The sequence below is a fragment of the Carassius auratus genome, chromosome 29 (genome assembly GCF_003368295.1).
Source record: "Carassius auratus strain Wakin chromosome 29, ASM336829v1, whole genome shotgun sequence".
Lineage (NCBI taxonomy): Eukaryota > Metazoa > Chordata > Actinopteri > Cypriniformes > Cyprinidae > Carassius > Carassius auratus.
In genome coordinates this window covers 4,923,578-4,947,602 of record NC_039271.1, presented here as the reverse complement: position 1 = coordinate 4,947,602, position 24,025 = coordinate 4,923,578, and the positions used below count along the sequence as shown (strand labels likewise).

At 37.2% G+C, this 24,025-nt stretch overlaps 5 protein-coding genes across 13 annotated transcripts in view; 2 read left to right on the top strand and 3 right to left on the bottom strand.

Moving 5' to 3' along the window:
• Nucleotides 1-24,025, bottom strand: part of LOC113048471 (B-cell receptor CD22-like) — a 1,131,192-nt gene that overhangs the window by 489,872 nt on the left and 617,295 nt on the right. The gene's annotated exons all lie outside the window — the stretch shown is intronic.
• Nucleotides 535-4,055, bottom strand: osgep (O-sialoglycoprotein endopeptidase). Its single transcript, XM_026210396.1, has 12 exons — nt 4,037-4,055; nt 3,553-3,675; nt 3,319-3,438; nt 3,063-3,238; nt 2,844-2,939; nt 2,700-2,749; nt 2,409-2,487; nt 2,266-2,331; nt 2,082-2,172; nt 1,906-1,981; nt 1,726-1,824; nt 535-773 (listed from the first exon to the last, which is right to left on the bottom strand). Exons 2-12 carry the CDS (start codon nt 3,665-3,667, stop codon nt 734-736), a joined length of 1,008 nt encoding a protein of 335 aa, XP_026066181.1. The 5' UTR covers nt 3,668-3,675; nt 4,037-4,055; the 3' UTR covers nt 535-733.
• Nucleotides 4,232-7,305, top strand: apex1 (APEX nuclease (multifunctional DNA repair enzyme) 1). Its single transcript, XM_026210401.1, has 5 exons — nt 4,232-4,378; nt 4,738-4,857; nt 4,934-5,097; nt 5,228-5,420; nt 6,131-7,305. The coding sequence occupies exons 2-5, from the start codon at nt 4,797-4,799 to the stop codon at nt 6,643-6,645; spliced, it is 933 nt and encodes a 310-aa protein (XP_026066186.1). The 5' UTR covers nt 4,232-4,378; nt 4,738-4,796; the 3' UTR covers nt 6,646-7,305.
• Nucleotides 8,403-18,105, top strand: LOC113048459 (uncharacterized). 6 transcript variants are annotated; one of them, XM_026210272.1, is made up of 20 exons: nt 8,403-8,717; nt 9,048-9,241; nt 9,321-9,425; nt 9,509-9,604; nt 9,705-9,815; nt 9,904-10,027; nt 10,814-11,242; nt 11,342-11,585; nt 12,208-12,383; nt 12,460-12,685; nt 12,833-12,975; nt 13,340-13,589; nt 13,738-13,856; nt 14,387-14,636; nt 14,738-14,847; nt 15,021-15,270; nt 16,083-16,192; nt 16,353-16,611; nt 16,710-16,865; nt 17,017-18,105. In XM_026210272.1, exons 1-19 carry the CDS (start codon nt 8,684-8,686, stop codon nt 16,837-16,839), a joined length of 3,360 nt encoding a protein of 1,119 aa, XP_026066057.1. In that variant the 5' UTR covers nt 8,403-8,683; the 3' UTR covers nt 16,840-16,865; nt 17,017-18,105. The 6 variants fall into 6 exon arrangements, 5 of the variants coding, with proteins under 5 accessions (XP_026066057.1, XP_026066056.1, XP_026066055.1 ...); XR_003276492.1 differs by having other exon boundaries at nt 8,405-8,717; nt 11,339-11,585; nt 16,710-16,898; XM_026210271.1 differs by having other exon boundaries at nt 8,405-8,717; nt 11,339-11,585; nt 16,710-16,842.
• LOC113048509 (gastrula zinc finger protein XlCGF57.1-like) lies at nt 18,861-23,085 on the bottom strand. 2 transcript variants are annotated; one of them, XM_026210369.1, is made up of 7 exons: nt 22,896-23,085; nt 22,063-22,259; nt 21,870-21,959; nt 21,681-21,776; nt 21,470-21,580; nt 21,214-21,367; nt 20,324-20,687 (listed from the first exon to the last, which is right to left on the bottom strand). In XM_026210369.1, exons 1-7 carry the CDS (start codon nt 22,927-22,929, stop codon nt 20,464-20,466), a joined length of 906 nt encoding a protein of 301 aa, XP_026066154.1. In that variant the 5' UTR covers nt 22,930-23,085; the 3' UTR covers nt 20,324-20,463. The 2 variants fall into 2 exon arrangements, with proteins under 2 accessions (XP_026066153.1, XP_026066154.1); XM_026210368.1 differs by lacking the exons at nt 21,470-21,580; nt 21,681-21,776; nt 21,870-21,959; nt 22,063-22,259; nt 22,896-23,085 and having other exon boundaries at nt 18,861-20,687; nt 21,214-21,352.

Here is a 24,025-nt window from a genome sequence, read left to right as displayed (position 1 = left end):
AACGCAGTTGTCTACAAAGCCCCATCTTCCAATTCCTGCTCTGATTGGCCAACTGACCCTGTGCATTGTGATTGGCCGAAAGCGTTGCTGTTCTGTTGTAATCTTAAAGCTTCTTAAATGCATCTACTTTTAGAAGGCCAAATAAAGTGCTTTTGCTTTAGTCTAGATACACACAGCATCTCCCTGCCATGGCTGCTTCAACACTAACTGCATTTATTGAAACCATGGCTTGCTTCTTTCTTTGCATTAACATTTGGGCGGCATTACGCAAATAGTTCCACATCGTGTCGTAGATATGTTGGGGCTTGTTGAATGAGCTGTTTTAGGGGGGCATGGCAAAGTCTTAATTTTGATATGGAATATCTCTTTGTATTTGAGACTTTAATCTTTGCAACTTTACAGATCTTCATTACGCACCAAGAGCTTGTGACACTCCAAAGAGAAAGGAAAAATTTAAATCGCATCATATGATCCCTTTAATACTGCTTTTATTCAGCACTTCACCACATCATAAGTATTCAAATGATTTGAGGCTTTAGGTTAATAGGTATTTTTTATTCAGTGTTTTTACAAAAATATTAGACAATTCTGCCTTTAACTGGGAAATTAAACTACTTCTGTCCCTGATGTTAAACTGAATATTTCATGAGGTTGTATAATGGGATTGTACGTTATAAGTTGTACTCCTTGACATTTAGTGCCACTGAAATTCCTAAATAACCAGATCCAAACATCAGTCCCGCCATGTGACCTCCACTTCATCTGTTCTGTACCTAAAAAACACAACAGACCATTAATGAATGATCATGTCACAGCTAAACAAGAAAAACAGTTCTTATCTCGGGTCTATATTTAATTTCAGCAAGCAATAGGAAATCAACAGGCTAATGATAAAATAGCATTGCTATCTGTGAAAAGAATGTGCGCACAGCAAAATGTTTTATTAAAGGAATAGTTCATCTGAAAATGAAAGCAGTCCAAAACTGTCTGAAATCATATTTAGGAGGATTGTGATGTAAGAGGACAACAGGGGATTGACTTTCTCACTGGAGGAAACATTATTATTGATTGTGGACTACAGAAGTGACCGTTAAAATGCCGTAATGATGGATTTGTTTCTTACATGCACAGCTTTTCTCTTCATGAGATGTTAACTGATGGACAGGAGTGTGTGTGCATAACTTGTTGATTGTAATGTTTTTATCAGCTGTTTGAATCAGATTTAGCTTTAATGGCTAAGTGTGTGTAAACACAAGGAATTGTTGATTTTTTAGAAGCTCATACATACATGACATGAGAACTCAAAGAACAATTAAATCAATAATATTAATGTAGTAAAATATGGAACAAAAGATTTGTGTACAGTTGTATAAATAAAAACATTAATATGTATTTACATAATTTCAATTGCAAAAATTATTTGCATAAAACAGGTAATAATTTATGTTGACTGTTTAAGATGGAGATGGTTTTGGGGAAAAACTTTTTTTATGCCTAGATGCTCTAGTGCACAGAGATCTTTCATTCTGACGGCACCCATTCACTGCAGATTATGAGCAAGTCATGTAACGGTAAAATTCTTCATGAAGAAACAAATCTTGAGGTTGAGTACATTTTCAGCAGAAGTTGAATTTTGGGTGAACTATTCCTTTAACTGAATATGTTTGTAGCTTCTTGCTGTGTGATGCTGATGTTTTTGATGGCTATTTTGTGATGTTGGTTTACCTTTGTGTAATCCAGGAGTCTGAAAGCTCAGTGACTTGACCCGAGCGGAACATTTCCCATCCGGCCTGTGCAATCATTGCTCCATTGTCTATACAAAAGCTACAATATGACATGAAGAGATTAACAACCATTGAAATCGACTGTCATGAGTTCTTTCAGCAGTGATGCCATCTCTCTCACCTCTCATCTGTGGCAAAAAGTCGTGCACCTCTCTCCTTACACATGACCCCCATCATCTCCTGTAGACGCAGGTTACCTACAGAAGAACACATTTAGATGCTCACAGAAAACTACAATACAAAGACCAAGTTTTTGATATAAGATGAATGTAAACTAATACACATTAAAACCCTTACAGCCGACTCCTCCGACGATCAGAACCTCCTGAGAGCCGCAGTGAGCCATGGCTCTTTCTGTGATCTCCACCAGCATGGCAAACACAGTCTCCTGTCAATCCATGGTATTTTTAGTCACTTTTCACAATCACAAATGAATGTTTCTTATTGCAAGCATAGTGAGGCACAGGTTACAGGTACGTACTTGTAGAGAGAAACACAAATCCTCAGGCGAACATTGACTTGCACTAAGCAGTTTGTGAGCAGCGTCCTGCGTGTGAATGAAATGATTACTTACTAATGATTATTAATTTAAAGACTTATGCATCTCCCAGACATTCATCTCACCTCTATATAGGACAAAATCCCAGAAAATGACACATCCATACCCTTCACTGTATACGGCAGCTCTATATACTTGGTGCCTCTAAAGAATGAATATATATAGATATATATGAATGCATATATGAATATATACACATGTTAGGTAAAAACTGTTAGCCTGAATGCACTGTAAGTCGCTTTGGATAAAAGAATCTGCTAAGCGAATACCGGTAAATATATATTAAATATATATTAACATACATCAAACAAGTGCTCAAATTAGATATTTAAATATTGAAGTGCATGGGAACTCACTTCTTTGCCATCTGTTCAATGTTGTATCCAGGACTGGGATCATTTGAGATCTGTGAATACAGGTAAACAATGTAATCTTACAAATCCTCCACATTAAAAAAAATGTTGTACACAAACATACAAGGCTATTAACCAAATAATGACCTTGATGACCCTTGCAAACCGGTCCAGGCAGTTTCCCACAGCAATATCAATTGTCTCGCCAAATATTCTGTAACGTCGTTCAGAATATGCAATAACCTGTAGAAGCAATATAGAGAATTCATGTTCGTTTATGTTAAACGAAATGTGAGAATGCCAATATAATTATTTCAAGGACATGGATATCATAGTAGACTAATTTTTAAACTCTTCAATACCTACCTGAGTATTTCCTCCGCTCACATACAGGACAGTGGGGTTTTGGGCATTGGTGATCAAACGGCCCATCTCTATGTGTCCAATACAGTGATTTACCCCCAACAATGGCTTCCCCCACAACTGAGCGACTGTCCTGGCCACAATTGCCACTGTTACCAGAGGAGCCCCCATTCCAGGCCCTGTACAACAGGAGATATCTGATGAATGGAGCAGTGTGGAAAAATGCACAGTGGATTAAAGGCAAGTCATAAATATTCACCTTTAGTGTACGCCACACAGTCAATATCAGCCGCTTTCAGCCCTGCTTCATCTAGTGCCTCCTGGAGCACAGTGAGAATCACACCACGATGGTGTTTGGCCGTCTCTCCAGGTAGGAACCCTGAGAAGATCATGGGAGGTGATTATATAAAATGGTAATGTGAAAGCATGGTGAATTGTTATATGTGAAGATGACTCTGTCCAGAAGAAGTAATGATAGATCAGATGAGCTCACCTTGGCCAGGTGGGGTGATGTAAGTGCGTCTGGGGTTTGACAGAACTTCCCCATCTCTGATGATACCCACGCCAATCTTATTAGCACTGCCCTCAAATCCAATCACAACAGTCATGCTTTCTGCTGGGAGAATGAAACACGGACCATTTAATGACAATACACAAGATACAGCTATATATGTGTGCGTTTGAGTGCGTGTTGAAAGTTTTAAAAATGTAAAATGTCAAAATTAAATGTAAAAATGTCAAATTTAATGTTACAATTAAATGAAAATAATTAAATTATGTCCTGCTATCAGAGATCTTGCGACGCATGCTGATGGATAAAACATGATCCGCCTGATTGTTAATAACATTTATAGATTAAATTGTTAAATTGTCGGGTTGCCCTTTTTTTATACGTTTATTATAATAATTCGTAGCATACTAATAATTATATTTTTGTCTTGTTTTGTCTCTTATTTTCACTGCTTCTCCACTCTTACCGAAAACTTGCTGGTTGTAGGACCACAACAACAGATAACATGGATTTTACTAAATGCCTGGACGAAAACGATGGGAATATTAGTTTAACAAATTGTTAACGTTATCCAAATATATTCCAAAGCTACTGTTTAATAACAATTTGATATACAAATGATAAATAAAAATAATAAAAAAAAAACGTTTTCAAACACCACGTTTAGTCAGGCAATAACTCGGACAGCTCTTAATGGGGAAATGTGCACCTCATGGACATTCCCTGCAGAAAGCTTCCGTTAGTGCAGAGAAAGCTTCCTAGTTCTGCACAGATTGAGGCTTCACCGTAAACTCAACTAACGTGTTAGGTAAGAAAGAGTTGTTTGTATATAATAAAATGTTAATTTATATCTAATGAGTTTTCAACGCGCTCAATATAAATGTGTCTATTATAAACGCAGAGCGCGCGAGCCATGCATTTGTTCTATTGTCTCATTCATTCAGGCCGCACTTTTGGACAACTTAGAAACTTGCTTGATAATATATTAATATATTATTCCAGCATACTCTGCAAAGACATGCATTTTGGTTTATAAATTTCACAAATTTTATGTAAGTGGTTTAATTACTTGTGCGAGAGTTAAATGAGTTCAACGGCCTTTGTTGTGAATGTTTGCAGCGCCTGAAGCATTGCTCATTCATTCATTGCGCATGTCCTCTCTTGTAGGTGTTTGTGTGTGTGCTTTTAGTTGCGTACGTGTGTGAGGTATTAAAAGAACTGTAAGCATGCCTAAAAGAGCCAAGAAGAATGAGGAAGCTGTGGATGGGGAGACTGGCAATGGAGCAGGTACAGTGTTTTAATAAATAAAAAAAGTTTACATCCTCAAAGAGTGCATCAGATAACATTGAGCTTTCTGTCACAGAACCTGCAAAGAAAGAGAAGAAGGGGAAGGAGCCAGAGGCACCGATTCTGTACGAGGATCCTCCTGATCAGATGACCAGTAAGGATGGCCGTGCGGCTAACATGAAGATCACCTCCTGGAATGTGGACGGTCTGCGTGCATGGGTCAAAAAGAACGGCCTTGATGTGAGAATGCAACATACAAGACATCGATTGTGTTTTACTTGTACTGCAAGGCCCTTCTTAAACAGTTTGTCCAGTCTCTGTGTCAGAGGTACCAACCCTTTTCCACTCGTTTGTTGTTGTCTGTTTGCAGTGGGTGCGTAAGGAGGATCCAGATGTGCTTTGTCTGCAGGAAACAAAGTGTGCTGAGAAATCTCTGCCATCTGATATCACTGACATGCCTGAGTATCCGCACAAGTACTGGGCTGGATCAGAGGATAAGGAAGGTTACAGCGGAGTGGCCATGCTCTCCAAGACTGAACCGCTCAATGTCACCTACGGTATCGGTAAGTGTGTTTATACAGATTTTAATTTTGTATGACCAATGTGAATTGCATATTCTCCATGGCTGTGAGATTGTTTTGCTTATAGCGTGCATTTGAAGACACAGTGCCCACAACCATCTTTCCAAATTTGTAATGAGAATTGTTCATAAATCTTCTGACAACATGTCTCCCTAAAATAAATGCACAATGGTTTAATGATTGAGACCTTTGAATATTATTTTACAGTGCAATAGTAGTATTGCAAGTCACGTACTTCTTTGATTTCATTCTTGTAATTTAAATATTAATAATAACAGCAGTAGTAGCAATGCAATAATAATAATATTAGTAGTAGAATTAAATACTTTTTGCGATAGTAGTGAATTCCTTTTTTGATTGATTTCTTATTTAAATACTACTACTGCTAATAATAACGTTGTTATTATTATGATATGGCCATATTGAAAATGTTGTTTAATCAGTTATTTAATTTTTTTATTTTACAGTACAATAGTATTATTATTGCATTAGTGATGTTTGTAAATTTATTTAATCCTTATTTAAATAATATTTTTTGTTGTTATTATTATAGTCATATTGATTTCTTCTGTTCAACGGTTGCTATTCTTTTCATATTCATAAAAATATAAAATGAAAATCTATTTGGTTTTAAATGTCATCTAATTGTTCCCAATCCGTTAAGTTTAAAATCTCTTTCGGCTTCAAAATAGGTAAAGAGGAACACGATAAAGAGGGCCGAGTTATCACTGCTGAGTTTCCGTCTTTCTTCCTGGTCACGGCGTATGTGCCCAACGCCAGCCGTGGTCTGGTGCGTCTTGACTACCGCAAGACGTGGGATGTTGATTTCCGTGCCTACCTGAGCGACTTGGACAAGCGCAAGCCCCTGGTGCTGTGTGGAGATCTGAATGTGGCCCACCAAGAGATCGATCTCAAAAACCCCAAGGGTAACCGCAAGAGTGCAGGCTTCACCCCTGAGGAACGCGAGGGCTTCACCGAACTTCTCAAGGCCGGTTTTACCGACAGTTTTCGGGAGCTGTATCCAGAACAAGCCAATGCCTACACCTTCTGGACCTACATGATGAATTCACGAGCCAAAAACGTCGGCTGGCGTTTAGACTACTTTTTGCTGTCCTCTGCCTTACTCCCAGGTCTGTGTGACAGCAAGATCCGAAACACGGCCATGGGAAGTGACCACTGTCCTATTACCCTGCATTTGGCCGTTTAGATCAGGTTTCAACCTTTTCAGTTCCGTATATATCTGCATAGACACAGAAGGGTCTAGTCCTGTTAGTTCTAGATTAGTATTTCCTCTCTATAAACCAAATAGAGGTCCACACACACACAGGAATATGTGTGGTGCAGACACGCATTGAAAGGAATTGTAGTTAAGTTGTTTTGTAGTTTTGCAGCTTTGGTGAAGACTGCTGTTATTGGTCACCTGAAATCAGATTTTGACACTAAAATATCAACAACAACAAAAAAGTCATTCATTTGAGCTCTCATCACATTTTAGATTTTCAGTGTTTAAAAAAATGTCAAGACAATATCTAAATGACAAACCTTGCCAAACTATTGTAATAAACATTCTCTCAGTGTTGGTTATGGCAAAATGTTTTGAAGCTTGTAAAATACCTTGACCTGCAAAGATATATGATGTGTCTGATTTGAAGTCATAGTTCTTTGGATTTTGTCTTTGGTGCTATTTTAACCTTTGAAATCTACAAAACTCTCGATTGAATGATGTTAGTGGTAGTTAAATGTTACATATGCCACATATTAGTTCCAAAAGACCAATGATTTTGCTAATTTGCTCTTTTTTCCCCATTTTCTGTCTGTCTGTAGACATTTTCATGTTTTGAAATAAAGTAGTTTATAAAAAAAATAAGTAACTTAGTCTCTGTTCTTATTTTCTTTTTTTTTTAACACCATATAATTCTTATTAACAAACGTGTTTTGAGTATAAAATGGTTAGACTATTAATGTGCAAATGAAAATGAACCTGACTTGTGTTATGCATATATATTAAATGCTTTTGTACACATTTTAAAAGAAGCAGGTGAAAACCGTTTCGTCTGTAACAATAACGTTATACTGTTGTCCGAACAGCTCATAAGAAGTATGACAATGCTAGACAATAATCTCTTAGTTACATTTATTTTATATTTAAATAACATATGTATTAAAATTGCAGATGTTTTTTTTTTATTAGTATGCCAAAAATATACAAAGATTTGTACAAGCATATACAACTTGCAACAAGTACAAAAACACTCATAAGAACAAGTAAAGTGAAACAATTCATGCCAAGGGTAAAAATACATCAATTAAAAATAACAAAAAGCTTCATAGGTCTTTCTTGCTTTTTTGTTCTTAATTTTGTCTAATGTAGTACCATATTGTTTAACTTCTTTTATAAAATGTTCAAAGTTTGGCTAGGCTTTAGAACATTTTTTCACATGAATGTGATATATTCCAAGCAAAATTAAGCACATCGTACTTTCGAAATCAACAGGGAAATTATTATTATTTTTTATTATTATGCTTTAAACGACATATACAAAACAATACAACAGACAATATCAATCCAGGGTAACAAATGATAAAAAATAAATAAATAAATAAAATAATAATAAATAAAAAACAAACCGACAGGGAAATTCCAAATGGTATGGCGAAAACTCATGAGCTTCAGTTACGTAACGCGACTTTCGCCAATGGCAGGAGTCGGTATGGTGCGTTATTAATATTTATGAGAACACGTGATCGAAACTCTCAGAAGGTTACAACAGCAGCGTTGCATGAGTAAATTAAATATTCATGAGCTAAATCCACGGCCTCATCCTTCATAATAAAAGTCCAACTCAATTTTACCAATTTCTAAAACATGAAAATAAATCCATAATTGTGCCTGAACTTCCAGTCTAGATTAAACAACATTAACAGTAAACCGCATACTAAACAACAGCGAACGGAAAGAATGGTTTGAGAGCTGGGTTTGTGAGATGGCCTCGCAAAACTAGTATAATGTGGTTTTGCACCACCAGAGGGAGAACTCGAATTAGACTGTAGACCAGACCAAAGCGGATTAGACCGGAATCTGTGTGGTTCAGTCCAGTGTTTGGAAACGAACGAAATGGTCAAGTGGAAAGCGCATCGAAATTAAAAAGTGTCCTTTCTAATAGAGCCTTTCTTCTGAATTATGACGTACGGCTGTTAAAAATATCCATTACGAGATTGTTTAAACTTGACTGAAGTTGTAAACAATGGAAGAAGCGCTTTGGAGCAAGAAAATCGAAGGTGAGTAATTTCCTTTCCTCTTTTTTTGTAAAATACAACACAAAAAATCAGCACGTTAAAGTGTAATAAGAAATTTAATGTATTCAAGTCAAATGTTTCATTTTCAAGATTATCACGTAACTTCCTTTTAAATGAAAGCACATCTGATAGGTTCTAATACTGTATTTTGATTCATTTAAATTTTAGGGATTTTTAAATCAAAATGCATTAACAAGATATGCAACTGCAAGAGATTTCAATCCAGATTATAAAGTCAAAGCTGTTTAATATACATGCGTACGATGCCTCTCATTGCATGTGTTTCTTATTCGTCTTGTTTTTAATTCTCAGACCCTCTTTCATTGATGAGTTTCATCATTCCACCGTCGAGGTTACTGTCTGCAGCCATGTGGCAGGTGACTGAACAGAGACAGGTCCAGCACTATGGGATGCTGGAGGAGTTTGTAAACATGGTGACCGAGACACTGCCAGAGCTTCTTGATTACAATCAAAGAACTCAGCTGATATTTGGCTTAAGAGCAAGGGTAAGAAACTACACAGAGTTAAAGATTGAGCTTTCCAAGAGACCGTAGGTTTTGGCATTATATCGCTTATTCTTCACAGCGTCTTTTGGAGTTGTGTCGTGGTAAATATCAGGTTGACCTGGAAGACATTCAGCATCACTTGGACCGGATCCATGCTCCTCGTGTCGTCAGTGCGATCAATGAGGTCAAGTCATGTTTAGAACCCATTTGGAGGTTTTTAAAACATCACAATTCAAGCAAATTTTTAATAGACTTCATATATTACAGGTGGTTGATGAAGACATGGAGGAATCTGAGGCCTGTTTCTTTGGCCTTGTTCGGACCCTTATCAGCAACCCTGAAGAGAGAGAGAATTTCTTCCAGGTTACAAACACACAGACATGTTCACAACACTTGGTTTTTCTGTTTTGGTTTCTGTGCCATGAAATGAAGGAATTCTTCCTCAACCCTGTGTAATTAATAGAACATTTTCCCAGAAGAATACGGCCCCAAGTTTGACAAAAACCTGCAGACACTTATGGAAGACTTCCTCTTGCGGTTTGATCGGATGATGTCAGTCCCAGACCTTTCACAGGTATGTCAATAAACATGGAAAGATATAAAGAAACTGAACACTCTTGTTATATTACTAATGTAGACGTTGGTCTGGTTGTGTTCTTCAGACGGTCTCTTGGCTCAGGACCTGCCCGTCTATTCTGGAGCAATGCCTTTATTCAGTTTCGGTCCCAAAGCAGATGAAGACCCTGCTTGAACACCACAGAGCTAAAGGAAATCTTCAGGACAATGGTACCAGTTTTTTTTTTACCTTGAATTACATCATATCCATGTGTAAGGTTATATCAGATGCGTTTTGACTCGCTCACTCTGTTCTTTTGTCATTTTTATTGTATAATCCACATATGCAACTGTTTCACCAACGAAATCTGAATTACAAAGGGATAGTTTCACTAAGGATAACCATTTGCGAGGTCATAAAGAAATAGTTCACCCAAAACTGAAATCCAATACAAGATGTAAATGAGATTGTTTCTTCCTGGGAACAGATTTTGAGAAATAACTTTTCATCATTTGTTCACCAATGGATCCTGTGTAGTGAATGGGTGCCGTCAGAATAAGAGTCCAAACATATGATAAAAACATCAGAATAATCCACACTCCAGTCCATCAGTTAAAATCTTGTAAAGTTGAAAGCTGTGCGTTTGTTAGAAACCAATCTAATACTACGACGTTTTTAAGTTTAAATCATTGCATCTGGCCAAAATACCAGTCCATATTCTATAATAATATTTCCTAGTTGTCATCATATAACCATTCTGCAACTTAACCACAACTGAAGTCCTCTTCAGCAAACACAAAAACTTTTAAATGTACAACATAATTACACATGCAAAAAAAAAATGCAATTAAAAAGCCATAAAAAACAATGAATGAACATTTGCTTAGCAGAAAATAACTATCATGCTACACAAACACCTTTAGTTAATTATTCTCCCCACAGGCACCTGACAAGTGTTTGTAAGGATGATCTTTAATTTGATGTTTAATTTGTCTATTTGTCTTTCTCTGTTGCAGAGCATGTTCACTCTGCGTATAACAGCTGTACAGTTTCATCTCAATCTCTCCCTCCGCTGGTTCGAGTCGTCATTTCCAGCGATCACACAGAATCTGGTGACCCGTCCGAATCAGTAGCCGGTTTAGATGGTCAAGACACCGATGAATGCCACACTTCAAAACCCTTGTCTGATGTTGATACACTCGGCTGGATGTCTAAAAAGAGAAAATTCAAAGTAGAGATAGAGGAGAGAGAGGATGAAGAGGATGATGATGATGATGATCAGAGCTGGCCAAACACAGGTGCTGGATCTAGTAGAGAGATTAACGGTTGCGTTGGTGAAGAGCTGAATCAGACACATGCCAAAAAAAACTCAAAGAAGTCCTCTAAAAGGAAAAGAGACGAGTCCAGAGAGTTCACATTTATCGATCATATGGGTGCATACACAGGTCAGTTCATTGTAATTATCTTTGTTTTGATTACTTACTATAATATACAGTAAGCAGCTGAGCAGATTCAAACTCTTTTCTGCTTTATTTACTCAGAAGAGTCTTCCTTCCAGACCTCTGATGCTTCAAAAGTCCCTTGGTCAGAGGAGGAGACGCTTTGCCTCATTGACATATGGGGAAAAGACAGCGTCCAGCGGAGTCTAAAAGACTGCGCTCGCAACCGACACATATTCAACCTCATCTCGAAGAAGATGTTCGAGAGAGGCTTTACCAGAACAGCAGAGCAGTGTCACACCAGGATAAAACGCTTGAAAATGAGCTTTCGACAGTGCCATGAAAATATGTGAGCCGCAGTTTCAGTCAACATGAAATAGGCTCTCTTAATGAAGATTTTTGGTTTTCTTGTTATTATTTGGAAAGTCTTTTAAATGTGGACTTTAAAGAAATATTTTAGGGTCACAGCACTATTTAAGAGTTAGGAGTCAGAATGATATAAAAATGTATATATATATATATATATATGTGTCTATATATGTATATATATATATATATATATATATATATAATAAAAGAAATACAAATATATACATTTTATAATTAAAAAAAAAAAAAAAACTTTTTATATAGCAAGAATACATTAAATGATCAAAAGTGATAGTTAAGACTGGAAAATATGTTACAAATTGTTCCTATTTTAAATGAATGCTGTTCTATTTGAACTTTATATTCATCAAAAAAAAAAAATGTTTAAACTGAAGTAATGAAGGTGAAAATTCATCACAGGAATAAATTATGTTTTAAAATACATTAAAATAGAAAGTGCACCAATATTACTGTTCTATTGTATATAAATGCAGTCCTACTGAGCCCAAACTTTTCAACAGCAGTGTATATATAAATCTTATAATAAAGCTGTTTTTCTTTCCTGTAATTGTAAGCGAACTGAAGGTGTGTTTGTTTGGCAGTGTGAAAGGAGAGAAATCGGAATGGAAGTTCTATAATGTTCTGGAGAAAATTCTGTGCCGTAAAGAATCTACAGAACAGGAAGACACTATTACTGACATCAGCGTTCCGGAAGATTCCTCAGGACAGCAGGCGGAAGACACTGACTGGGATGTTCTCGGTCATGTCGGACTAGAGGGTACTCTATTTTCTATTTCTATTTTATAAAAGAGGTGACATATTGTTAACCAAATTTTCACGTATGCCCTCTCAAGGCACCAGGAATATCCCATGGACAGACCAGGAGACGCAAACCCTCATCAGGATCTGGGGAGAGGACAAAACCCAGCGAGAGCTGAGAGGGGTTCTCCAGAACGGACACATCTTTGCCATGATCTCAAAAAAGATGGCCACTCACGGTTACATGCGGACAGCAGAGCAGTGTCAAAGTAGAGTGAAAAGACTGAAGCTGTGCTTCAAACAGTCTTACGAGAGTAAACAGTGAGCGCCATTACAATTTTTTGCAACATTGTCAAAAAAATTCAAACCCAACAAGCAAACCCATCTGACATGGGAATCTAGAGAATATAATTCATTACACTGTTTATTTTGAATAACTAAAAGTGCTATTCTCGATTCTTTTTGCAGCACTGAGGGCAAAGAACATATAGAATTTAAATTCTATAAACAGATGGAGAGAATTATGGCTAATGAAGAGCCATGCTCAACACAGATCAAACAGGAGGACTCAACAGACATTGAATATCAGGCGTACAAGTACCAGAAAATAGGTTTGTACCTGTCATCCATGTGAACTATTGTTCTGTATTACTCTACTGTACAAAAGATTGAGGTCAGAATTGTAAAAAAAACAATGTATTATTTTAATTAGCAACGATGCTTTAAATCAAAAGAGACAGTAAATACATTTATAATGCAAAAAAATATTCATGTTTTATATAAATGTGATTGTTTTAAACTTATATTAATCAAAATCTTCTTTTTAAAACATCAAAAAGTTCATATCAACGCTAAAAAAACTTTTTTTTAAGATGAAACACAAAGAGTTCTTATATCTGTCATCTGTGGGGATTTAAAAAATTCTAAGCATGTGTCATAAACTGTGTCATGTCCATCTATCATCACCCGGCGCAGAAACAGCAATGAACTGCATGGAGGATAGAAAGAAGGTTGCCTGGTCCGATGCCGAGACCGTGATTCTCCTTCAGTTATGGGGTGATGAGCAAGTCCAGCAGAACCTTCAACGCTGCCCTCACAATGGACACATCTACTCGGAGATCTCCGAGAAACTGAACGGTCACGGATACCTGCGCTCCGCTGAGCAGTGCCACACCAGAATCAAACGACTCAAGATCAGCTACAGGCAGTGCATGGACAGCTTGAGGTCAGTGGACCTATTCAACGTGCTATGCAGCTTAAAATAAGATTGAAGCACATTAACACATCATTTATGAATATGGCTTGAGCACTAAATATAATCTGTAATGATTTCTACACATAATTTCAGTGTGTGTGTTTTTTTTTCTGTGCAGTTCACCTGAAGCAGAACGTGTCGAATTCAAGTTCTATGATCTGATGGAAGATATTTTTCGAAGGAATGCTTCCTCCAAAGTGTCAGGAGATAACGAAACCAACAATGGCATCAAATCGGGTACTTTTCTTAAACATCTAGTCAGTGTGCCAGATCGGAAATGTCTATTCTTTACTTTATTCTCAGGCCATCCAAGATGTTGATGAGTATTTTGTTCTTAGGAACAGATTTGGAGAAATTTAGCACTTCCATCACATCCTCTGCAGTGAATGGGTGCCGTCAGAATGAGAGTCCAAACAGCTGATAAACACATCACAATAATCTACACCACACCACTCCAGTGCATCAATAAATGTCATGGTGGAGCGAAACGCTGCATGTTTGTAAGAAACAAATCTGTGGAGTGGTGTGGATTACTTTTTTATCAGTTTGTTTGGACTCTCATTCTGACGGCACCCATTCACTGCAAAGGATTTATAGGTAAGCAAGTGATGTAATGCTAAATGTCTCCAAATCTGTCTCATTATACATAAAACCAGGGTTATGTATTACAGTATATTTGATTTTGTCAAAATATTGAGCACAAAAATAATTTATATTAAAGGCTGTTTTTGATACTCCAGTTAAAATAAAGTCTTTCCCTCTGTCAGGATCCCAGGACATCTGCAGCAGTTTTAACCAGACAGCATCCTGGTCAGACTCTGAAACTGTAGCTCTTATAGACATTTGGGTGGACGATGAGGTGCAGGACGCCCTGAGAGGATCTGACCATAACATCCAGGTGTTTACTGATATAGCAGAGAGAATGAACAATCAGGGATTCCTAAAAACACCAGAGCAGTGCAGATGGAAAATCAAGAACCTGACAAAGAGTTTCCAACAGTCTTACGAAAGGAAAAAGTGAGATTATATTGGCTTGTTGACACTGGCTTTAACTTCTCATCCACTTAATTTTCTTTTTATCTGAGGTTTAATCATCTCTCCATATTGTTCTCATCTAGATGTGGCATAGAGAACGCAGATTGCAAGTACTATGATAAACTGGAGCAGGTTCTGGTTGATGAGGACTTTTCACTGTGTGTCTATGATGATGAAGATGATAAAGATGCAGGTTTGTGATTTTGAAATTCATTCAATCTGTTTTAGGTGAATCTGACAAGTGACATTTCACCCCAAAATAAAAAAAAGTGTAGGACCATCAAGTCTCTTTTAGATGTTTTAATTTAACATTTTCCGTTATAGCTATGATAGTCATTACTATAATTGAGTGTGTTTTATTACTAGAATACCAGCAGGCAGCCATGGTAGCTGTATCTGAATCCGGCAGGAAGATGACCTGGTCGGACCGGGAGACGCAGGCCTTGCTGGACATTTGGGGTGATGACCGTGTGCAGCACAGCCTCATGTCCTGCCCGAAAAACAGGCACATATACAGATATATTTCAAAGAGAATGATGGCACTGGGTTACAACCGAACAGGCGTGCAGTGCCACTCACGTGTGAAAAGACTCAAGTCCCAGTTTTACTATGACGGGTGAGTGAGAACCAGACTCTGCAGGCTTTTAATACTGCCGTTAAAGTTTGTTAATGTATTGATGACCAGTTGTTAAAGATTATGTTTAGAATACAATAATTATATGCTGCTTTACTGCACATCATACACTACAGGTCAAAAGTTTGGAATAATAAAGATTTTATTTTAGCAAATTTTTTTTAAATGAAAATAACAGAAAAACAGTAATATTGTGGAACATTGTTACAATTTCAAATAACTGGTTTTCATTGTATTATATAAAATAAAAATAAAATAATTATTGTGATAATGAAGCTAAATTTTCTGCATCATTAGTGTTACATAATCCTTCAGAAATCATTCTAATATCCTGCTCAAGAAACAATTATTTTTATTATAATACTTTTTTGTGTGTGAAATCATTACATTTTTCTGAATTCTTTTATGAACATGCTAAAAAAAAAAACAGCATTTATTTGAAACGGCAATCTTTATTGTCACCTTTGACCAGTTCAATTTGTCCTTGCTGAATAGAAGTGTTAATTTCTTACTTTAAAAAAAAAAATCTTACCCCAAACCTTTGACTGGTAGTGTACGCAGTTTCCACATTTTAAAATAAATTAAAAAGAAAAAAGTTATTTTAAATTGTGATATGTCACAATATTATTGTATTTTTAATCAAATAAATGCAGCCTCAGAGCATTAGGATCATCTTTCAAAAACATAAAAAATGGTGTATATGGTTAATATTTAATGCAGTATAACAAGCTATTGCTATTCTGAGAATAAATGTAATATTTTTAATTGTTTCCATCTTTTAATGTGTTTTTCAGCAAAGAGGAGTGTAAATTCTATGATCAGCTGGAACAGATTATTTTAAAGGACAGAACATCTGAAGGCCAGGACATCAGTGAGCTGGAATCCATAACCGATTCCGATTCAGGTTATTAATCTGAAAATTAGCCTTTTTTTTATCCAACAGAGAAAAATATTGTTTCTTTAAAACTGAAATGAGTTAATCATGATATAAAAATGCTTGAAAATAATTTATAACGTTTTTCATGTTATGCATTTGTATTTGTAAAATGTGTTTGCATACCCAGACTCTCTAGCACTCTCCAAACCTCTCACTGCGGACGGGACGAAGCTGGCATGGGGTGACAGTGAGACACACACACTTATATCCATCTGGGGGAGTGACGCCATCCAGGAGAGACTGAAAGGCTGCATCAAACGCAAACCTGTATTTCAGCAGATTGCACTGGCCATGGCCGAGAAGGGCTACAGCAGAACAGACGAACAGTGTCGCTCCAGGATCAAAAGACTGAAGGCCAGTTACCGCCAGTGCCTTGACAACTACAGGTACATATAACTTCTGATCTCAAAAGCAGAGTATTTAAATATGCAAATTTAATATGACAATTACATTTTTTTTTTTTTTTGGTCATCGCAACCCATAGAAATGAAGGAGAGCAGGTGGAGTGGAAATTCTTCAAACAGCTAAATAAAATATTTGAGAAGTACCCTCTAGATGATGCCGAAAGCACCATGGCTCAGGAGCCAGAGGCAGTTGGGAGAAAAAAACACTAGCAGGTCTGCAAATGCACAGAGCTCAGGTGAATCTGAACTGTGAACAAGTAAATTTAAAAGTAAATGTACCTACGTCACCTTTAATGTCAATCCAAATGTACTAGGGCATATATGGTTGAAGAAATAAAAACACTTGTTGTTGGTAATCAGCCACATTTTGCTACTGCACTTTTCCAGTCTGACTACGCTACACTAGTCTGGAGGAGGAGAGACCCATATTCTCCTGGATATCTGGACTGAGGATTATAAACCACATCTGACGGAGGTACTTTCTATCATGTGGACTGTGGAGGATGGCAGAAGGACTCACACAAACCTTTAATCAGCTGGATTCCAAGCATGGGACATAACACTTTCACTATCAAGCAACAGAAATACAGAACCTTATTTGTGCATCAAAATACAGCACCCTGGCACTGTATTATGTGCATTCCTGTACATTTGAAAGAATTTGCATAATGGTGCTGTTGCCATGTGGTCTCACATTTTCACAGGGTCAAGTTTAACACTGAACTGAATTTGTCTCAGCTGATGGCGATTTGCATAGTAAGTTAAGAACGTGCATTAGTCTAATGAGATCTAATGAGTAATATGATCCTTACAACCACGGAACTGATACAAATAACAGGAAATTAGAAGAAAGAAGTATGAAGTTAAAGTCTTTAATTGAAATGAATATTTCTTTTAGAGCATAATGGAATAACTGGGAGGAATTTAGTAAATCTTTTTCTTCCTGGTGCAAAATGATTTCTCTGATGAGTGCATATAGTCTTAAAAAAAACTACCGATGTTGGATTTATATTGTATATTTGTATTATAAAAGGAAACAAATTAGTGCTACATGGGTAAAAACACTGAAAAAAACTTCCATTTTGTACATTAGCTTTTCAAGTATATCAAAATGTAATATATACACATTCTACAAATGTAAGTTACTGTTACACAGGATGATGCCAAAGCTCACTGCTCAAATCTCAATCTCTTTTTAAGAGTATCCCATGTGTGGTATTGGTATGCGCCAAATTAAAGATGAATTTCACATCCAGTCAGAATCGGTACAGGAAATGTGTCTTCAAAAACACACTGCATTATTCAGTGATGGTAGAAAAGTGGAGAATATGTTTTGTTACAGTGAGTTTATCCAATATGCTTCTAAATTTTAGAGGTGGACAACCATAAAAACTATAGTATTTTCAGAGGTTTTAATCTCACATTGTTTTTGTTCTTAGGTATTTTACTGTGCAATAAACATATTATTTATTGGTTTGTTTGTTGAGGTGTCTTGTCCAGCATGATTGAGATATCACAGTGACTAGGACAACAAGCCTTCTGGATTGAAGAACTTTATTGTTGTAAACCTTAAGGAATAGTTTACCCAAAACTGAAAATTTACTCGCCCTTGACCCATCCAAAATGTAGATTTTGGAGAAATTTAGAATAGAGTCTGCATTCCATCACTTGTTCACTCACCAATGGATGCTCTGCAGTGAATGGGTGCCGTCAGAATGAGTTCAAACAACTGATAAAAACATTGCAGTAATTCACACCACTCCAGTCCATCAATGTCTTGTGAAGTGAAAATGTGTGTTTGTAAGACCCCAATCCATCAAGACATTTTAACTTCAAACTGTTGCTTCAGGCTAAAATAGAAATCCTTTATACAAAATATAACTCTTGACTGAAAAAGTAATCTCATCTGAATCAGGAATGTCTCGATGCCATCATCAAGTTGATGGATGTGTTTCCAATGAACAAACAGATTTTCCATCAGACACTTAGTGATAGACTGAACCCTGGATCCCTTGTGGATTATTGTGATGTTTCTTTCAGCTGTTTGGTCTCTCATTCTGATGGCATACTGGAGAGGAACCATTGGTGAGCAATTTTCTCTAAATCCAAATTTCTCCAAAACTCATCTACATCTCAGATGGCCTGAGGGTACATTTTCAACAAACTTTCAATTTCCAGTGAAATATTCCTTTAAATGCCACAAACTATGTAAAGCAAGAGTTTATAAAGTATTTCCATGTGCAATTTAATTTATGGGTTGCATAAAGCATGGTGTAGACAACAAAATTGTATTACCTTTTAAAGTAATGACTGGTTAATCATGTGTCAGCTGATCATTGTTAAACTACAAGAGCCCTATATTCAATTAAGGGCTTTTGGGGTCTGGTTTCACGCGGCTACGTGTTTGGTCACAGCTCCTTCTACGATTTCCTCGTTCGCTCAAGTGAGTTCGTCTCATGCTTCTTAAGGGGCCCAGGGAACTTGAAGCTCCTCCCGCAATGAGAGCACTGCCACGGCCGCTCGCCCGTGTGGCTGAGCATGTGGTTCTTCAGGTGAGACGAGTGCTTGTACGTCTTCCCACATCTTTCACAGGTGAACGGCCTCTCGCCCGTGTGCACGCGCTCATGTCTCTTCATGTTCCCGATCTGAGAGAAGGCTTTTCCGCAGATCTTACAGCGGAATGGACGTTCTCCGGTGTGTATGCGCAAGTGGCACCTCAGCATCTCGGGTCCCGCAAACGTCTTGTTACAAAGGGTGCACGGGATCTTGATCCGCGGTCTCTCGTGGTTGCGCTGGTGCTTTTTCAAGTCAAACATGTAGACGAAGGACTTGCCGCAGATGGAGCACAGATACTGCCGCTCGCCTGCATGATAACCTTTGTGTCTTCGAAGGAGGCTGGCGTAGATGAAGCTCTTCCCGCATTGGTTACACTGGTACGAGCGCTCCATGGAGTGGTAGCGAACGTGAATGGACAGCTTAAATGCAGTCGGGAAGCTTTTGTCACAGTGAGGACACTGGTGTAGGTTCTCTGAGGTGTGGCATTCGCGGTGAATCTTCAAGTATGAGCCTTGGGAGAAGCTTTTGCCACAGATGGTACACTTGTATGGTTTCTCGCCAGTGTGCACACGGATGTGTTTGATGAGGTCTGCTTTCTTTCGAAAGGTCTTGATGCACTGCATGCATTTGAACGGTCTGGTGAGGGAGTGCGTTTTGATGTGATTGGTCAAGAAGCTGAGGCACCTGAAGCTTTTGCCGCAGTCTGAACACTGGAACGGCCGCTCGCCCGTGTGAGTACGCATGTGATTCCTCAGCAGGCATTCAAAGCGAAACTGTTTGTGACAGTCAGGACAGCTGTGTCTTTTCTCCTCCTGTGTTGTCTGGGACTCGGAGGGAATGGCCGCTGTCTTTTTGGAAACTGTGGCTCGAGGTGGACTGCTCTTTCTATGGATGATGGACTTCACAGACGGTGGTCTTTCTATTGCAGGGACGTAGATGGTCTCCTCCCTCACAATCTCAACAGGAGTTGGAGGCAAAACTGGAAGAGAGATGCCCTTTCCAGTTAATTCTGAGATCCACTGCTCTAAACTGACTTGCCTCACACCAGACGTTTCCACTATCTCTGACTGATCTAGAAACTGCAGTTGAGTCGCCTCCTCTCCCTCGTTCTCAAACTCTGACACCACCACGGTGGAGCCGTCCGTGGTCAGGTAGATCTGTTGGACTTCACAGACGCCCGAGTCTTTCTCTTCACAAAGTACCTCTTCTTCTTGTAAGCCTTCCTCTGCTTCTTCAGTGGCAGCTATTGCTGTGAACTCCTCACTGTCCACTAAAGGCTCAGCCTCTTCTGTGTAACTCTGAGACGGGCTCATTATGGCGAATGGCTGCTTGATCAGATTCTGATTGGTTCTCTGTGCCTTCTGATTCGATGATAATCGTCTCTTGTGCGATGGAGGTAGGGGGCAAAGTTTCCTCATGTTCAAAGGTAATGGCAGGCAAGACAGTTTCTTGTGCAAGTGGATGAGGCAAACAAACTACTTCAGCTGAAGGAGGAATGGACACTGTACAGACCAAAAGAGATGGAAAAAAAAAACCTTAGAAAATATTTATGCATAATATGAATATTATAGTTGACTAAAACAATACCATAAAATATTAAAATAATATAAACTTTAACTGATATAAAGAACAAAAATGTATTTTATTACAGCTGGCTACATTTCTCGTTAGAGGTTACTTAAACTTTAGAATTAAAATAAAAACAACTATAAACACAATAGTATTTCAATTGTACTAGATCACATTTCACCACAAAATATAAAAATGATCCTTATTGTCAAAATATAATATCACAAACCTAATAAATAATCAGTTTTAATTATTTGAATTACTTGATGTATTAAAAACAAATGAATCAAATTAAGCGTACATTCAGGATTTTAAATAATTACCTTAAATTCTTTAAATTTTGGGAGCAAAATATGACCCAGACATGTTTTGAAAGTTTTATATTAATTAAATATAAATTAAATGTCCTGTTTTCCACCATGTTAACAAATATGGTACAGAAGCAACAGTAAAGCTCACTTTCACTGATAACTCTCTGAGATTGCTCATTGTTTCTTGCGTGCAGTCTTTTGGTTTTGAAGTGCTGGAGAACATCCTTGATCTCAGCTGGATCTGAGAGTGGCTGCACAATCTCCTCCATCATCGAGAGGCCACCACAAAGTCGCGAGGCTGTCTGAGAAAGTCAGCATAAGATTTCAGATCAGATTCCCCTTAGATAGAACATTTTCTTCATTTTTTTTTCAATGCATTTTGCAGTCTTTCATCGAGGACACACCTCTTTGAGGTTGGGCACCGGCAGCAGGTCTTCCACTCGAGACAGGAACTCCCATGCAAGGCTCTGTAATACTGCATCATATCCTGATCCATATTCTACAGGGAAGACATTCTGAATACAAAGAAACAGTGGAAAGATATGGAAAAATTTTTAACAATTTTCATTCATGCTATAGATTCTACAAGAAAAGAAAGAGGTGAGCAAATCTAACCTGTATGAAATTCTCTTTCTTTTCAGCGTCCTCCAAAATGCTGTGCACCAATCTGATAAATTTGTTATTGATGATCTCACTTTCCACATCTTTACACTGCAACAAATTGAAAGCAAAAAAAAAGACACTGATACCTTGCTAAAACTGAATTTCTATATATAGTGCAATTACAAAATCAACATTTATTACTTTATGTGTGAGATTTCGAAGAGAATCCAGATGTGCTTGAATGATCCACAGATCTGGCATTTTATCCTTCAAACAAAGCTCTAATATCACCTAAAAGAAAAAAAGAAATCGCAAGGTTACTTATCTCAGACTGTGCAGTATAAAAAAAAAAGAAAAAAATGAGAGCACATTAAATATTTTGCTTAATCATGACCTTTTTCCGCAGGTGAAAGATCAGTTTATTGACCAGACTTCGACTCATGATGTCTGGCACGGTCTCGGTCACCAGCACCACAAATTGCTCCAGCTTCCCGTACTGCGTCACATTACGACGCTGAACCACCTGCCACAGAAACGCTGACATCAGCCGAAGAGGAGGCACAACCAGACGCAGTGCAGAGAGAGGGAGAGCTTGGGGGAAAAAAAAGTACAGATAAATATCAAGAGTAGAATATAAAAAGATCTTAATTCTGATAAAAATGTATTAGGATGCATTAAACTGAATTAAATGAATGCATACACATCAATTTATATGTAACAATTTTTTATAGACCGTAATATTTTATTCCACGCCACATGAAGAAATAAGGCTTACAGTTGTGTTAAAGCTAAACAAGTTTATCTGTAACCGATGGAGTGCAAAAATAAAAGGCTCAAAAATAATAAATTTGATATATTGTGCATTACCCTTTACATGCATGCTCCTAATTATTAAAAGAAAGCAAATTAAATGATGTTCTAATGAGTACTTTTAAATAATAACATGAATGTAGTTCTGGATTATAAATGTATTCAAACTGTCATTATTCATCATGGACATTTTTAGAAATGTTTTTCAACAATACAGTTCCAATAATAGCAAAGTAAATAACAAAATATTATTTTTTTTTCTGTGTACTTCATAAAAAAAATTAAATAAATAAAAGTGTTATGGGTGGTGTGTGTGTGTGTGTGTGTGAGAGAGAGAGAGAGAGAGAAACTTTAATAGGATTGGTTGTGCTAGCTTCACTCTCTTAGCATTTAGCTCCCAAGCTAAATAAAACTCACCCGCCTCGCGACTCTCTACGTTAAGGAGTTCCATTATTTAAGTTTACAATAAATCGATATTTGTCTTTTAATCAAATTCCGAACGCATCGTGTCACAGAATTAAACTATAATAGCGGTTAAACGCACTGGCGAAAGACTGTCGAGAAGTCGACCGAAGCAACGAACAACAACGCTCAGCCGGGATACCGGAAATAGCCGGAAGTAGGTCTTTATTACGCGCTTTTTTAAACACGTTTGAATGTGCACGACACCGCTTCAGGTCTGGAGGGAAACAGATTCGCCGTCACGCGTTGTAAAGCAAAACGTGTCCGTTTATATATTTGGAACAGATAAGTGAAATCCATCTTGTGCATAAGATAAATAGAAATGCGATTGAGTATTATGGAAGATTTATTACATTCATAATGTGGGAAAAATCGTGGAATTTGTGTTGTAAGTTGCCAAGAAAGAAAGTATGTCTTGGTGTTTTGTCAATTTACCTGAGTATTGATACCTGTTAACTTTTTAATTTGCTGTTTAGTTTGGATGAACTGGAGCACAACGCAAGTGAAGGTTTGTCAAACATCATTCTTCCTTTTTATTTTTGAGCTTATAAATTATGCCTGCATATTTTGAATACTTATTACAAATAATTTTCGAATTAAATTAAAATTAATTAATTGTTATTATTCCACAAAAAAAATAAAAATAATAATAATTATTGGACTTGATAGTGAAGGAAAAGCAGCCAACAAGTCAACATACATCTAAACTCTGTACCACTTTACGATTTTGCTCAATTAGTTAATGTATTCACTAACATAAACAAACCATGAACAATACATTTATTAGAGTATTTATTCATCTTTGTTAAAATCCTGTAGAAGGTATTGCTCATGCTTAGTTGATGTTAACTAAACCAGTTAACAAGTGTTAACTAATTAACCTTGTTGTAAAGTGCTACTGTAAACTCTTTTACTGCTGTTTTATGTTTTAACACCAGTGAATATGCCGATGAAGTCAAAGAAAATTGAATATTCACGTCATTCAGTTTTGTTTAAAGAGCTATAAAGTGTGTCCTTGAATATGCACCAAATCCCATAAAATGAAAGATTACTTCTGAAAACCTATAAGATTTAATCTAAAAACT